This window comes from Heloderma suspectum, chromosome 6, assembly GCF_057233095.1.
Source record: "Heloderma suspectum isolate Gila_16-S chromosome 6, 16-S_ref, whole genome shotgun sequence".
Taxonomy (NCBI): domain Eukaryota; kingdom Metazoa; phylum Chordata; class Lepidosauria; order Squamata; family Helodermatidae; genus Heloderma; species Heloderma suspectum.
Window position 1 is genome coordinate 119697272 of NC_139463.1, and position 17762 is coordinate 119715033.

General features: G+C 45.0%; 1 protein-coding gene and 1 pseudogene across 1 annotated transcript; both read right to left on the reverse strand.

Annotated features, from left to right (window-relative positions):
* Positions 1–7084: 7084 nt before the first annotated feature.
* Positions 7085–8820, reverse strand: LOC146342887 (vomeronasal type-2 receptor 26-like). The gene is made up of 3 exons (XM_084808057.1): positions 8668–8820; positions 8079–8205; positions 7085–7986 (listed from the first exon to the last, which is right to left on the reverse strand). The coding sequence occupies exons 1-3, from the start codon at positions 8818–8820 to the stop codon at positions 7085–7087; spliced, it is 1182 nt and encodes a 393-aa protein (XP_084664183.1).
* A 1435-nt stretch (positions 8821–10255) lies between these two features.
* LOC146342888 (vomeronasal type-2 receptor 26-like) lies at positions 10256–17137 on the reverse strand (annotated as a pseudogene).
* Positions 17138–17762: the final 625 nt, after the last annotated feature.

Consider the following 17762-nt stretch of genomic DNA (forward strand, 5'->3'; position numbering starts at 1 on the left):
TTTTTAACCCAGACGTGATAGGCTACGTAAGTCTTTATGTAGCCTATCACGGCTGAATACAGGGACACAAATGGCGGCCAGATGTCTGGCTGCTGGCGGTGCCAGCCAGCGGCTCCGCAGAATCCCCACGGAGTGGAGCCGGCCGGCCAGTAAGGATGGACGAAAGTCCCTTACCTGGTCCCGCAGCTTGCTTTGCAGTGGGGGGAGGTGCTTCGGTTCTCCCCCCGAAGTTCAGGCCGGGGGGGGAGGTGCCCCGCCCTGCCCTGCCAAAATTCAGGGCGGGGGGGAGGCGCCCTATCCCTTGCCACTGAAATTCAGGCCGGGGAGGAGTGCCCCGTCTCCCCGGCCGCAAAATAAAAAAGTAAATTAAAAAAACACACACACGCGATAGGCTACGTAACGATTTACATAGCCTATCATGGCTAGATTTCCGAAGTCAGCCATGATAGGCTACGTAAATTGTTACGTAGCCTATCATGGGTGACTTTGAAAAAAAAAAGCGCGTATGCAAATGGCGGCGCCCATCGGCGCCACCATTTGCGTTCCTTGTTTGGGCAGGGGTAGTCTACGTAAAGATTTAAGTAGACTACAGCGAAAATAAGGGCAATGCAAATAGCGTTGCCCTTATTGTCGCCGTAGTCTACGTCAATCTTTACGTAGACTACCCGGGCCCAAGTAAGGAAAGCAAATGGCAGCGCCATTTGCGTACACGCTTTTTTTTTTCTCAAAGTCACCCGTGATAGGCTACGTAACGATTTACATAGCCTATCATGGCTGACTTTGGAAATCTAGCCATGATAGGCTACGTAAATCGTTACGTAGCCTATCACGTGTGTGTGTTTTTTTTTAATTTACTTTGTAATGGCGGCGGCGGCAGCTGGTCGGAAGACCGGCCGCCACCCCCACCCCCACCAAAACGCCGCCAAAACGCCGCCGGGACCCGCTGCCAAGAGGGACATTCGAAGAAGGTAAGTCCCATCCCACGGGGTGGCGGGGGGGTGGCAGAGAATTTCACCACCAATTTCGGGGGGCCGAATGCGTTGGCGTTTGGCCTCCCAGAGATTCGTGGAGAAATTCTCCGCCATCCCTACCGGCCAGGATTCTGGGGGGAGGATTCCGGTGGGAGGGACGGAGCACCTCCCCCCCCCCAGCGGAACCCGTCGGAGCCAGGTAAGTGGGGTTTTGTACACCCCTAGTTTAAACAAAGAACGTTAGGGGAAAAGATTTCTTCATCTTCTTCTTCTTCTTCTTCTTCTTCTTCTTCTTCTTCTTCTTCTTCTTCTTCTTCTTCTGTTACATTCATGCATAGTAGAGCTTAGTTTACAAATTGCATTCTATTAGAACTTGATAGTGGCAAAATATGTCCTCCATATCTATCATAGTATATCTGGGATGTGAGGCCTTTTAGAGGAGCAAGCAATTAGGAAAAAGTGACCTGGTTCACACATCACAACAGCCCATGGGTTGAATGACCTATAGGATGCCATACACAAGCAGGTTGCTGAGCATGTTATCTGAAACCAGGCCACTGGGTTGTGTAGGGGCTAAATGACCCAGTGGTTAACCTATGGATTGTTGTTGGGTAAAATGCTGCGTTGTTTGGGAGATAAGAACATAAGAACATAAGGGTCCATGTAGTCCAGCATTCTGTTCACACAGTAGCCAACCAGCTGTTGACCAGGAACCCACAAGCAGGACTCGAGTGCAACAGCACCATCCTGCCCATGTTCCCCAGCAAATGGTGTATGTAGGCATTCCACCTCTGGTACTGGAGGTAGCACAAAGCCCTCAAGCCTAGAAGCCTGGGTTCAGATGACATGCTCTGCAACCTATGGTGGTACCGCTTATGGGTTGCTGGGTAAAAGCAGAAGTGGTAGCTGCATGGTAGGCAGCTCACCCGCTCTCTGCTATACATGACAGGCCATAGGTTGATTAACCCATGGGCTGTTGTGACATGCAAACTGTCCCAGTAAGTCAATGCCCCATCTCCTGTGTTTGAGCTATAGAAGGAAATAGAAGAACTTATTAAGGTCCTGACCAGCTGTTCTAGGCCCAATTAAGAATGCTCTCCTTCATAGCCCCTTTCTCATGGATCCCATCATGTGACTGTTCAAAAGACCGGCTGCCGCTCCCACCCCGGACGAAGACCCGACGAACCACCAGCCGGACCCGCCGCCAGGAGGGACATTCGCCAAAGGTAAGTCCCGTCCCGGGCGGGGTGCGGGGGGCGGGGGTGTGTGGAGAATTTCTTCCCGAAACTTGTTCAGGGGGCCGAACACGTTGGCGCTCGGCCCCCCAAAGTTTCGGGGAGAAATTCTCCGCCAACCCTAGGTAGAATGTACTTTGCCCTTTAGGTCTATAGATACAGCATACCAATTCTGACTTCTCCATCATCCCACAAATAGAAAACCATCAGACAGGGTTAGCTCCAGGAATCAGGGGCCCCTTGGAAGTTCCCACTGTTGGACATTTCCTCTCCTGTGGCTTGTGTCCTCCAACAACAGGCCTTGACAGGATCGAGCCTACCAGTGTTTGTTCATATGTCTAGGGGTGCACGAAAGTCACTTACCTGGTCTTGCAGCTTTTTGCGGTGGGGGGGAGGCGCTTCGCTGCTCCCCCCGCGAAGTTCAGGCTGGGGGGGGAGGCTTTCTGCCTCGCCTGGCCGAAATTCAGGCCGGGGAGGAGGCTCCTCGCCTCGCCCGGCCGCGAAATTAAACGTTAAAAAAAAAAACACCCCCGTGATAGGCTACGTGACAATTAACGTAGCCTATCACGGCTTGATCTGCAAAGTCAGCCATGATAGGCTACGTTAATCATCACGTAGCCTATCACGGGGGCGTTTTTTTTCTTCTTTTATTGGAATGGCGGCGGCGGCAGCCGGTCGAAAGACTGGCTGCTGTTCCCACCCCGGACGAAGACCTGACGAACCGCCGGCTGGACCCGCCGCCGGGAGGGACATTCGCCAAAGGTAAGTCCCGTCCCGGGGGGGGTGCGGGGTGCGGGGGGGTGCGGAGAATTTCTCCCTGAAACTTGTTTGCGGGGCCGAACACGTTGGCGCTCGGCCCCCTGAAGTTTCGGGGAGAAATTCTCCGCCATCACTACATATGTCCTACATAGACTCAAAAACTGTACATCCAATTGTTATGAACATGTATTTATTTTATTTATTTGCTTTATCTACAATATTTATATACTGCTCCACATTAAAGATTTTGGAGCAATGAACAGTAAGATAAAAGAATAAAATCCCATAATTAAAACAATTAAAACATTTTAAAAGAATGGATGAACATAATAAACTGCGGCTGGTCACTGAGGGAAAGCCTCTCATGATAACAATATCTTCAGGAGGCGCCAGAAGCAACACCATTTGTGGCCGCAGCAGCCCAGCAGTGGCCGGAATTCCAGCTGCGGCTGGCCCTGGCCGGTGGCTCCGCGGAGTTGTCATGGAGCAGAGCTGGCCAGGGAGGATTCCAGGGGAAGGGATAGAGCGCCTCTCCCCACTGCCAATGCCCCAGAATGGACAGGTGAGTGGGATTCATACATCCCTATGGGCTGGTTGGTAAATAAGAAAGTGCTCTCTCCGGTATCCTGGTCCCAGGTTGGCCACTTGGGCCTCCAGCAACAGTGATGGATCTAGGAGTACCCCCAGACTACGAACTCGATCTTTCAGAGGGAGTGCAACCCCATCCAGAACAGGCAATGCACCTAACTCCCAGACTCGGGAACCACTCACCCACAGGGCTTCCATCTTGCCAGGTTTCAGCTTCAGTTTATTGGCCCTCATCCAGTCCATTACTGAGTTTAGACACTGATCCAGGACTTGCACAGCCTGTCTCGATTCAGATGTCACAGGGAGATCAAGCTGCATGCCATCAGCATACAGATTAGGAATGGCAGAGAATTCCACCATGGATCTCGGTGAGGCCGAATGCCAGTGCATTCAGCCCCCCGAACTCCGTGGTGGAACGGCCTGCCCCCCCACCCCCACGTTGATCCCCCCAGGATGAAACTTACCGATCTTCCAGGTGGCGGTGGCTGCGGTGGTTGTGGCGGCTGCGGCAGCTGGTCTTCCGACCGGCTGCCGCCACCGCCATTTGCAGTTGTTTTTTTTGTTTGTTTTTTTACAAAGACGTGATAGGCTACATAAGTGTTTACGTAGCCTAAAACATCTGGGTAAAAAAAAAAAAAAAGGCTTACGCAAATGGCGGCGGCTATGGCCGCCACCATTTGCATTCCTTATTTTGGGCTTAGTCTACGTAAATATTTACGTAGACTAAGACAGCGAAAATAAGGGGAGCGCAAATAGCATCCACTACGCAATTTGTGTTCCCCTTATTTTCGCCTTCTTAGTCTACGTAAATATTTACGTAGATTAAGATGGCAAAAATAAGGAACGCAAATGGCGGTGGCCATAGCCACCGCCATTTGCGTACACATTTTTTTTTTCCCCAGAGCCCTCTGCAGACGGACATCCAGCTGCGGACGGCTCTGGCCTGGCTGGGCCTGGCCGGCTGCTCCGCAGAGCTGCTGCAGAGCACAGCCGGACGCGGACGATTCCAAGGGGGAGGAATGGAGTGCCTCCCCCCTCATCGAGGATTCCGGGGGGAGGGACGGAACGCCTCCCCCCTCACCATCAACATAATCTGTGAAAGGTAAGTGACTTTCGTACATCCCTAAGATGGCATTTAGCTCCAAATCCCCTAATGACTGCTTCCAATGGCTTCATAAACAACATTGGGGACAAGATGGTGCCCTGTGCATAGCTCAGTTGCCAAGGGGCTGAAGAATAGTCACCTGATGTTACTCTCTGAAATTGGCCCCATAGGTAGGACCGGAACCAGTGTAACACAGTTCCTCTGATACCCATCCCATGGAGTTGATCGAGGAGGATACCATAGTCAATGGTATCAAAAGCCAATGAGAGGTCGAGCAGAATTAATAGGGTTGCACTCCCCCTGTCTCTCTCTCGATAAGGGTCATCCATCAGGGTGACCAAGGCTGATTCAGTTCCATAACCAGATTGAAACCCGGACTGAAATGGGTCTAGATTATCAGTATTCTCCAAAAGTGCCTGCAGTTGTTTAGCCACAACCCTCTCAAGTATCTTCCTTAGGAAAGGGTTATTTGCAACTGGGCAGTAGTTGTCTAATACCGTTGGGTCCAGAGTGGGCTTCTTCAGGAGTGGCCGCACTACTGCCTCCTTAAGGACAGCAGGGGCTACCCCTTCCTGCAGGGAAGCAGTTAACACTCCCTGGACCCACCCAGTCATACCTGCTTGGCTAGCTTTCATCAGCCAAGAGGGGTAGGCATCGAAAGGGCATGTGGTTGGTCGTATTACTGCAAGCATCTTGTCCACATCATCAGGCCTCAGGAACTGGAACTGATCCCACCAAATCAGGCAGATGGTGGCATCAGACTACCATGTTGTTGTACCTCATCTTTCTACCAAGAAAAAAATGGTGCTCAAATTTATGAGCATGTGGTTTGGCCCTCAAAGGCAGTCAGCAGTGGTCTAAAGGTTGCAAAACTCTATGGGGCATGAGAGAAATAAAGTGGACAACTGAGTAAGGTTAGTTTGTGGTTTTAACCATGGGGTTGATAATTAATTCCCCAATAATCTTCCCCATAATTCTCTCATAAATGCCAAGACAGACTTCTCAGTGCAAAGAGCAAACAGAATGTATTAGAATGCATAGAGTTTTTTTTTAACTACCATTCTTGATTCATTCCCTATGGGCTGTAGCCTATGGTGTGTGGGGGGTGGGGTGGGGTGGGGGTGGTAGTGAGGGTGGGCAGAAGCAACACAACCTGCCTGCATCCAAACCCAGAAAGGCTATAGGGTCTACCTCAAGCTGTCATGAGGTAACACAGTGGGGAGAAGGGATACAACCCAGTCAACCAACCCTGAATGCTAAGACAGTGAAGATCTCCACAGCTACTATGTATTTCCCTTTCGTGCTCAGGTAGGTCAGAACAAAAGACAACCAAACACTGCAGAACATCAGCTTGGTGAATGTGATAAATTTGGCTTTAATAAAACTGCTGGGCAACTTCCTGGCAAGAAAAGCCACTGTGAATTTAAAGATGGAAAGTAGTTCGATTTAGCCCTGGAGAAGATAAAACACTGTGTTTGAATATTCACTACATTTCATAATGGTTTATTCAGTCAGAAAGTGCATGTCCATCTCTGAATGGAAAGAAGTTGCTAGCCATACTGCACAAATTCCTGCTTGAATATGACAGTAGAAAAGGATAGTAGAGTTGGAGGGTCTTTTGCTCACCCATCTCTGCATGCTGGTTCCTGGTTTGGTGGTCATGAAAGCTACAACCGAAGTGATGGTTCTGGCCAACACACAAGAAACAGCTAGTGATGGCAAAAGTTGGTTGTCAGAGAAAGCAGGTAACTTTTCCAGGTTGGCCAAGGAATACCAAAGAAGAGAAGCAGCAGAGCAGACGGGCAATGAGGAGTATATAAGTGATGTCCCAGTTCTTTGCTGTGACTACGGGAGTATCTTTGTGCTTAATAAAAGTGCCTAACACCAAAGCTGTCATCAGTGATGAAGAAATGTCAAATGAAGCTAAACTAGTTCCTGAAGTTCCTTCATAAGTCAGAAATATAACATTGGGAATGCATTGATCTCATTCCTTGCTTGGATATTGATTTTCTGGGCATTTGAAACAGTTGTCCACATTTGAGTGAAGGCAGCAAAAGAAAGATGTAACATTTTAATTCAAATCCATGTATGGGTTACATTTCTCACAGTTTGTGAGAAGTCATTTCTCATAACTGATTTTTGACCTTGCAGTCACTGATCATTATTTCCACCTGCTTCTTTCAAGTACAGAGTCATATAAATTGGCATTATCACCATCCTTATGGTATTGATGCTGTTGTTGTCATTTCAAGTTAGTTCTTGTGTTTAGAACAGGTTGCATAACTTTAGCTGGGTTCTTCTTTTGTGCATAGTCCAGAAACTAGTTTCCACTAGTGGAATCGTATTTGCACTAACAGAATGACACAGTTGGATACCACCCATTATAAACACCTAACAGGGTAATAGCAGGAAAACAGACAGATTGTTTAAAGTTTTCTCATTATCAGTTGCTCCCTGGAGTTCAGTTCAGGCTGCAACACAATGATGTAGCATTTAGGGGAAAATATGAAACCCAGTAATCCAGCACTGGAGAACAAGATGGAGAAGATCTCCACTGCCACCATGTTTTTTCCTCTTGAGCTGAGGTAGGTGGGAACAAAGGAGACCCACACACTGCAAAACACCAACATGCTGAATGTAATAAACTTGGCTTCATTAAAACTATCAGGTAGCTTGCGGGCCAAGAATGCCACAATGAAACTGGAGGTGGCCAGGAGGCCCATGTAGCCCAATACAAAATAAAACATGATGACTGAACCTTCATTGCATGCCATAATGATTTCTCCAGTTATAGAGTGCATGTCTAAATCAGGGAATGGTGGAGAGGTTGCCAGCCACAGAACACAAATACTTCCTTGAATAAGGGAGCATGGAAGGACAATGAAATGGGCCAGTCTTTTCCCCACCCATTTTTTCAACCTAGATCCAGGCTTGGTGGCTCTGAATGCAAGAGAAACTGTGGTGGTTTTTGCAAGAACACAAGAAACAGCCACTGAGAAGATGATGCCAAAAGTTGGTTGTCGGAAAAGGCAAGTCACTATCCCAGGTTGTTCGAGGAATAGCAATGAGGAGAGGAAGCAGAGCATGAGGGAGATGAGGAGAGTGTAGGTGAGGCCCCGGTTGTTGGCTTTGACTATGGGGGTATCTTTGTGCTTAAGAAAAATGCCTAGCACCAAAGCTGTGATCAGGTAGAAAGAAACAGCAAGTGAAGTTAAACCTATCCCTAAATTTTCTTTGTAAGACAGAAAATGTATAGCTTTTGCTCTACACCCATTTTTATTCTTGCTTGGATGCTGATCTGCTGGGCATTTGAAACAGTCTTCCATATCTGAAAAAGAGAAAGGGGTCCCATTTCAGTGCCAACTCATCTGAATCAACAAACGTTGTATGGTGGCAAAATTGGAGTATAATGTTACCTACCAGTCTGGTTGGAAATCTTCCCTTCTGGGCATGGATCACAATCATAGCAGCAAAACTTTTCTCCTTCCTTTCTTCTCTTCTGAGTGCCAGAGTGACAATGTTCATTGCAGACAGAAACAGGAAGCGTCTATCCATATGCAGGAAAGATGTTTAAGACAGAATGAAGTCATATATTATTCATTAAAGCTCTGCCCCAGTACCATTTTCCATATATAGGTAGATGGGGGGCTGTGGGGAAAACATGTGTCACCAACAGCCCTATCATATTATGCTATCATACTTGAGCATGGAATGGTAAGTATTCAACCTGATTCTTGCACATGCTTCATTAACTTTGAAAGGCCATGTAGTCTTATGTTGTTGTTGTGGTGGTTGTTTTAAAAAAATAATTTAGACATATTTTCATCAGTACTGCACCACATTGTACTAGGCAGTACTGACTTTCTTTCTTTCTTCTTGATGAATGATGACCCATCTCAATGTCAGGTTAGGCAGAACAAGTTTTTTGTTTGTTTGTTTGTTTTCCAGTAACCTAGGATCACATTTGGAAAAAAAAGATGGTGTACCAAGAGTACCCCAGTATCCATACCTGGTTAAAATATCTGTGCCACACAATCATATCTGGATTAATGATGAACTCCTTTCCTTTCTGATCATTGGGATCCAATCTTCCAATTTTCACTATCTGGAAGGAGATATTGACGAATGTGACCATGTTGATGATGTCAAATCCACCTCCCATTTCCCTGTTATCATTGAAAGATATTGTTTCTCCAGCTGAGTTGTTAAAGCAAATGTCATGAAGAAATGAGTGGAGCTTGTTGGAAGAGGAACAAATGGAAAACATTGTGTTAAACATTTTAGTCTGATTTTATTTTCAGTCTCCTATTAGAGGTGGAAATGAAAACCGACACAACTTTGTTAGTACATAATGTGCACGACTCCTTTCACTAGTTATTTACAGAGGACAAAGAAAAATACAGTCTTAACTTGTACTAATCTACCCATTGAAATAAGATGTTGGGGTGGAGACATTACCTTCCAAGGCTGCAGAGATTTAAGATCAAGACTTCCACCCCTCACCATTGCTCTGTGGTTGGTTTGAGATAAGGACATGGCATGCAAAGCATGAGCTACAGCATAGACAGCATTATAGATTGCATAGCTGTGGCCAGTCATGTGCATTTCAAAAAGACCTGCAGGAAGACTTTCCAGCCTCTCCTCTCCAGTACACATCCCATTAACCTTTTCTGGCACTGCTGGGTCAGGGAAGGAACAGTCAAATGCTTGCTCCCAGAAATCCTTGAGGAAATCATCTGCCTGGGTCCGGTAAGGCTTTATGATCTGAATAAATTCCTTGAACCCTGGTATATCTTTTGAGTGAATCGCTAAGGAAATGGCACCTTGGAATAGCTGAAAATCCCAATTCCTATCAAGACCCGTTGATATGAAATCAATCTGGGATGTCATTATCCATACCTTTCCAAATGACATGCTTTCTTTATTTTTAGGATCTCGGAAAAACATCATTGTTCTCAGCCATGAAATGGTTAATGATTCTCCATACAAAATAAATATATTGGTTTTATAATCTGTGAATGGTGCAAAAGCTCTTGAGATTATATCATAAATTTCACTCAAGTTATCCATAGGAGCTTGTTGCACAATTCTTTTAGAAAATGCTGAGCACATTCCATTCTGGGAAAGCAAGGACTCCAGGGCCTTCAAAAAATGTTCACCACTATCATCATCCACAGCAAGGAGTCCAACCCATGTCCATCTGAAATACTGAAGTAATTGGATAATCCCCATATACTGATGGGTTTCATTTGGGACCATGCGGTAAAAGGAAGAGACCTGAGTTGTCTGAATATTTTCTGAAGCAAATGAGCCATATGTGAGCTAAAACAAAATGTAGAGATAATGTATAGATAAGTTAGGAGCAGACTCTGTGTACATATTCTTCTTTATGCAAGAAATATTTGTTGAGGAAGTTGTCTATTTAGTGAAAGTTAGCCAAGGACATTCCTGGTTGACTTTTCATGAGTTATCAGAATATAGTATACTTCCTCAGATTTTTTTTTTTTCTGTCAGCCATACCTCTCCCTTCTTCTGAATCACAAAATTAGTCACTGAATGACAAGGGAAGAATGCAATTTCCCCCCACCCCCATTCATTTATCCTACCTGTGGAATCTTGTAGAGTCCTAAGATGTCCGCCATACGGAAGGAGATATCAGAGCCAAGTCCCCCAGTTATGCCTATGAGGGTTTTCTGGGCTTCACCTTTATAGTTGGGAACAAATCTACGTGATTTAAAGAGCAGATCCAACATAGTCCGATAGGTCATCCTTGGATCATAGTAGCTGTCATAGATGTGGAAACCTAGTGTGGCATTTGGCAAGATCTTGGGATTCTCATTGATCTCTTTTATGGCAAACACCAAGGCCAAGACATGTTGGTAGAACTTGGTCACTACACTGCCAGTAGATTAAATTTATTATTTCAGATGGGGAAATAAATCTACAATGCAATAAGCTAGTATCTCACAATCCTTGTCATCTCTGCCTCTAACTGGTTTAATGCACCATACCTTTGACATACCACCTGCCATCTCTCTAATGTGGTATTTCGTGAACAACATTGTCATTTGACACCTTGGTTATGGAATACCTTCTTCCTAGGGGTGCAGCTTCCTAGGGGTAAGGAGATTGGTACCTTGTCGTGGTGCTGGAGCTGGAGCACCTCAATGATGTCATGAGCTAAACTGTGAAGGGACACCCAAGACGGGAAGGTCATGGCAGAGAGGTCAGACTAAATATGATCCCTGGGGAAGGAAACGGCAACCCACCCCAGTATTCTTGCCATGAAAACTAAATGGATCAGTACAACCAGAGAGATATCATTATACCATCAGAAGATGGGACTCCCAGGTCGGAAGATGGTCAAAATGCTACATTGGAGGAACAGAGAATAAGTTCAACTGCATTTAACTTAATGCAGAGTACATCATGAGAAACGCCGGGTTGAATGAATCACAGGTTAGAATTAAGATTGCTGAGAGAATTATCAACTACCTCAGATACGCAGATGATACCACCCTAATGGCAGAAAGCAAAGAGGATCTAAAGAGCCTCTTGTTGAGGGTGAAGGAGGAGAGTGAAAAAGCTGGTTTGAAACTCAACATTAAAAAAACTAGGGATGTCAGAGAATTTCTCCATGAATCTTGGGGATGCTGAATGCCAGCGCATTTGGCCCCCCGAAATTGGTGGAGAAACGGTCTGCCACCCCCCCGTCCCCCTCGGGGCGGGACTTACCTTGTTCGAATGTCCCTGGCAGCGGCAGCTCTGCTGGCAGTTCAGCGGTGGTTCGGCGGCGGCGGCCAGTCTTCCGACCGGCTGCTGCCACCGCCATTTCCAAGTTAAAAAAAAAACAAAAGCAAACAAACGTGATAGGCTACGTAAAGATTTACGTAGCCTATCATGGATAGATTTTTAAAAAACACTGTGATAGGCTACGCAAATGTTTACGTAGCCTATCACGGCTGACTTTGGAAAAAAAAAAAAGCGTGTACGCAAATGGCGGCGCCCATGAGCACTGCCATTGGCGTTCCTTATTTTGGCACATGTAGTCTATGTAAACATTTACGTAGACTATGGCGAAAATAAGGGGAATGCAAATAGCGTTCTTCTTATTTTCGCCGTAGTCTACGTAAATGTTTACGTAGACTACACGTGCCAAAATAAGGAACGCAAATGGTGGCGCCCATTGGCGTCACCATTTGCGTACACGCTTTTTTTTTAAAGACAGCCTTGATAGGCTATGTAAACATTTACGTAGCCTATCACAGCTGACTGCAGGGATGCAAACTGCAGCAGCTACGGCCGCCGCCATTTGTGTCCCGGGCTCCTGGCAGGAGAGGAGGTTTCGCGGCCGGAGGGACGGGGCGCCTCCCCCCCAGCCAGAATTTCAGGGGGGGAGGGATGGGGTGCCTCCCCCCCGGCCAGAATTTCAGGGGGAGGGATGGAGCGCCACCCCCCCACCGCGAAGCAAGCTTCAGGATCAGGTAAGGGACTTTCGTCCATCCCTAAAAAAAACAAAGATCATGGCATCTGGCCCCATCACTTCGTGGCATATGGAAGGGGAAAAAATGGAAGCAGTGACAGATTTTATTTTCTTGGGCTTCAAGATCACTGCAGACGGTGACTGTAGCCATGAAATTAAAAGATGCTTGCTCCTTGGGAGGAAAGCTATGGCAAACCTAGACAGCATAGTAAGAAGCAGAGACATCACCTTTCCGACAAAAGTCCATCTAATCAAAGCTATGGTTTTCCCAGTAGTAATGTATGGCTGTGAGAGCTGGACTATAAGGAAGGCTGAGCGCTGAAGAATTGACGCTTTCAACTGTGGTGCTGGAGAAGACTGTTACGTGTCCCCTGGACTGCAAGGAGGTCAAATCAGTCCATCCTAAAGGAAATCAACGCTGACTGCTCATTGGAAGGACAGATCCTGAAGCTGAAGCTCAAATATTTTGGCCACCTAATGTGAAGAGAAAACTCTCTGGAAAAGACCCTGGGAAGATTGAAGGCAAAAGGAGAAGGGGACGGCAGAGGATGAGATGGCTAGATAGAATCACCAATGGAATGAATATGAACTTGAGCACACTCCAGGTGAGAGCGCAGGACAGGAAGGCCTGGCGTGCTATGGTCCATGGGGTCACGAAGAGTCGGACACGACTGAATGACTGAACGACAGTTGGGGAGATGTCAAGATTAAATATAGACATTTTGGGTGTCAGTGAACTGAAAAGGACTGGATTGAGTCACTTCACATCAAATGACCACCAGATCTACTACTGTGGACAAGAGGACCACAGAAGAAATGGAGTAGCCTTCATAATTAATAATAAAGGGGCTAAAGCAGTGCTTGGATACAATCCAAAACATGATAGAATGATCTCAATTCGAATTCAGGGTAAACCATTTTACATCACAGTGATCCAAATATATGCACCAACCACAGATGCTGAAGAAGCAGAAGTAGATCAGTTCTATGAGGATCTGCAGCACCTACCGGATAGTACACCAAACAAAGATGCTATTTTCATTACAGGAGACTGGAATGCTAAGGTGGGTAGTCAAACAACACCTAAATTACAGGCAAGCATGTCTGGGAGAAAAAAATGAAGTGGGACATAGGCTGATAGAATTTTGCCAAGACAACTCACTGGGCATAACAAACACTCACTTCCAACAACCTAAGAGACGACTTTATACATGGACTTCACCAGACGGTTGACACCAAAATCAGATTGACTACATCCTTTTCAGCCAAAGGTGGCAGACATCTATGCAGTCGGTAAAAACAAGACCTGGAGCTGCTTGGAGTTCAGATCATAAACTTCTTATTGCACAATTTAGAATCAGACTAAAGAGAATAGGGAAGACCCAGAGATCAGTTAGATATGAGCTCATGAATATTCCTCATGAATATGCAGTGGAGATGAAGAACAGATTTAAGAGACTAGATTTAGTAGATAGGGTCCCGGAAGAACTATGGACAGAAGTTTGCAACATTGTTCAGGAAGCAGCAACAAAAAAGGTCCCAAAGAAAAAGAAAACCAAAAAGGTAAGATGGCTGTCTGCTGAGACACTGGAAGCGAAAGAAAGAAGGAAAGCAAAAGGCAACAGTGATAGGAGATATGTGCAATTAAATGCAAAATTCCAGAGGTTAGCCAGAAGAGATCAGGAATTATTTTTAAACAAGCAATGCGTGGAAGTGGAAGAAGATAATAGAATAGGAAGGACAAGAGACCTCTTCCAGAAAATTAGAACCATCGAAGGTAAATTCCAGGCAAAAATGGGTATGATCAAAAACCGAGATGGCAAGGACCTAACAGAAGCAGAAGAGATCAAGAAAAGGTGGCAGGAATATATGGAAGATCTGTATAGGAAGGATAATAATATTGGGGATAGATTTGATGGTGTGGTCAGTGAGCTAGAGCCAGACATCCTGAAGAGTGAGGTTGAATGGGCCTTAAGAAGCATTGCTAGTAACAAGGCAGCAGGAAATGACGGTATACCAGCTGAACTGTTTAAAATCTTGCAGGATGATGCTGTCAAGGTGATGCATGCCATATGCCAGCAAATCTGGAAAACACAAGAATGGCCAACAGATTGGAAAAAATCAACCTATATCCCCATACCAAAAAAGGGAAGCACCAAAGAATGTTCAAACTATTGAACAGTGGCACTGATTTCACATGCCAGTCAGGTAATGCTCAAGATCTTGCAAGGTAGACTCCAGCAATTCATGGAAGGAGAATTGCCAGATATACAAGCTGGGTTTAGAAAAGGCAGAGAAACCAGAGACCAAATTGCCAATATCCGCTGGATAATGGAGAAAGACAGGGAGTTTCAGAAAAATATCTATTTCTGTTTTATTGACTATTCTAAAGCCTTTGTCTGTGTGGATCATAACAAATTGTGGCAAGTTCTTGGTGGTATGGGGATACCAAGTCATCTTGTCTGCCTCCTGAGGAATCTGTATAACAACCAAGTAGCAACGGTAAGAACAGACCACGGAACAACAGACTGCTTTAAGATTGGGAAAGGAGTACGGCAGGGTTGTATACTCTCACCCTACCTATTCAACCTGTATGCAGAACACATCATGTGATGTGCTGGGCTTGATGAAGCCAAGGCTGGAGTTAAAATTGCTGGAAGAAACATTAACAATCTCAGATATGCAGATGATACCACTTTGATGGCTGAAAGTGAGGAGGAGCTGAGGAACCTCATGACGAAGGTGAAAGAAGAAAGTGCAAAAGCTGGGTTGCAGTTAACCTAAAAAAACCCCAAGATTATGGCAACCAGGTTGATTGAGAACTGGCAAAGAGAGGGAGAAAAAGTGGAGGCAGTGACAGACTTTGTCTTTCTAGGTGCAAAGATTACTGCAGATGCTGACTGCAGCCAGGAAATCAGAAGATGTTTACTTCTTGGGGGACAGCAATGACAAATCTTGATAAAATAGTGAAGAGCAGAGACATCACACTGACAACAAAGGTCCACATAGTTCAAACAATGGTATTCCCTATAGTAACCTATGGCTGCAACAGCTGGACCATAAGGAAGGCTGAGCGAAGGAAGATAGATGCTTTTGAACTGTGGTGCTGGAGGAAAATTCTGAGAGTGCCTTGGACTGCAAGAAGATCGAACCAGTCCATACTCCAGGAAATAAAGCCAGACTGCTCACTTGAGGGAATGATATGAAAGGCAAAACTGAAGTCCTTTGGCCACATCATGAGAAGACAGGATATCCTGGAGAAGATGCTGATGCTAGGGAAAGTGGAAGGCAAAAGGAAGAGGGGCCGACGAAGGGCAAGATTGATGGATGATATTCTGGAGGTGATGGACTTGACCTTGAGGGAGCTGTAGGTGGCGACAGCCAACAGGAAGCTCTGGCGTGGGCTGGTCCATGAAGTCACAAAGAGTCGGAAGCGACTGACCGAATATACAACAACAAGGGGTGCAGCTGGCATTGACAACACAATATTTTCAGCACCAGCTCAAAACATTTCTTGTGAAACTTTTAATTGGTTAGTATGGTCAGTCTTTTTATTGTATCTACTGCTGTTTGGAGGGTGGGGTCTGATGGGGGTTAGGATAAGGATGATTTACAGTTTTTATTGTACAATGTTGATCATGCTGTTGTACACTACCTAGGTATCTATAATGATGCTGGGCATATATATATATATATATGTGTGTGTGTGTGTGTGTGTGTGTGTATATGTGTTTATGTGTATGTATATGTATATGTATATGTATGAATAACTAAAATAGAAACAACGTTTTTCTTCTTTTTTTTGTTTGTTTGACTTTGGGATATATTTACAAAATCACCTGAGCGACCACTGAATATATGGAAGGAAAGCACTTGGCCAATAATCATTAAAGTTGCAACCCTGTGCATGTTTAGACTGAAAAAAGCCTACAACTCCCAGCATTCCTCAACCATCCATCCTGGTTGGGGATAATGGGAGTTGTAGGACTTCTTAGACTTTTGGTCTAAACATGCATGGGGTTGTGCCCTAAGTTATCTATGTTATCAGTAACAAACAAGGAGTAAAAAGACCATTTGTTAATTTTACGAACAAAGACAGCTACAGAAAAGAGGAAATTGTCTTGTCTAAACCTCAACTTCTTAATCTGTGTTTATTTCTCCCTCAGACTTTCAGTTCTGCAGTTCCTGGGAGACTGAACTTATACCCCTGAATTTTTACTCATTCTAAATCAATATGACATATTCAGCAACAAATGGTTTGCTACACATTCTGCTCTAATGTATATGACCATTACCAGTTTCTGAAGTTCTTGAAAAAGCATAGTGTGTGTGTTTGTGTGTGTGTGTTACAGATGCCCCCAATTTCCACATGTTTTGTCAAATCTGGTAATGCTAGCTTTTGAAGTAGGTTTGATTTACTTCTTTACATTGTCTTAATTGGGCGGGGGAGCACTGGATGTGTGTTCCGGGGAGTTTTCCAACAGCTACAAATGAATTTACTTGAAGTAAAAACCACACACCGAACTCTTCATCTCCACTTCCATGTTCCTTTGTTAAAACAGAACTCTCATGATGAGAGAACAAGTCCATATCTGCTATAATTAAAGAAGAATGCAGAATGCTCAGAAATACATTGAGATGGATAAGTGGCCCTGGATTAAACCAATCCTCCATGTGCTTTCTTGAGCATCCTCTCACTCATATACACTTTTTTTTTTCTTGTTTTGGTTATCAGCTAAGAAGCTCAGAAGATTCATAGGGTGAAAAAATAAATTCCTTACTGTGGAACCTCAAAGAGATCATGTGAGGGATGATTCTTGAATGAAAGTTCATAGACAACATAAAAGATCTGAGAAACAATCCCGCCAATGAGGAGTTCACCTGGCTGGTACCACTCATGTGGAACAGGGACTGGATAATCTCTAGGGCACTTCATTGTATCTATTTCACACACAATATGAGGCAGTAGAAACAGCAACACCAATAACTAAAACATATTGGTGTCCAGGCCTCTCTCTACACAGTCTCTGTGTCTATTTCCAACAACTGCCTGACTTCAGCTACATTGGTTGGTGGCTGGCTCTTAAAGATAGATGTATCAGCCTTGCTTTTAGCATCTCTAGCTTAGATTGATAACACTCCAAGTTCAAGTCTGTCTAAAAGGATGAAAAAAAGAGGAAAGCTGTCAAAAATGAATGTGACAAAGCCCTCCATGACTCTTCCAATTTCCGACTCTCACTGGCACAGGGATTTATTTATAACCATAGCCTGGCTTTTGACTGTTTCTTAGTGCCTTCTCTAAAGTGTCTGAAGCTTTTGTTCAGGTGAACCAATTACAATAGTTCACCTGGGACCACCAGAATAATTGCAGGGGGAAACATAATTCTACCCTCAGATGTTAGGTTTTGACTGTAACCTTTAGTAGCAAACACGTTGGTTCTTTATTTTTCTCCAGATCACATCACAACTATTCTCTTCTCCCCAAATGCATTAGAAATGGCTTGTCTGGGGATGCAAAGCATACCTAAACCCTGAAATGAAGGCCACTGCCCAATTCTACTTTTATCAAGTTTATGGGAGTCAAACTTTGCACCAAGGGACTGAAACTAAATAGGTGAGAG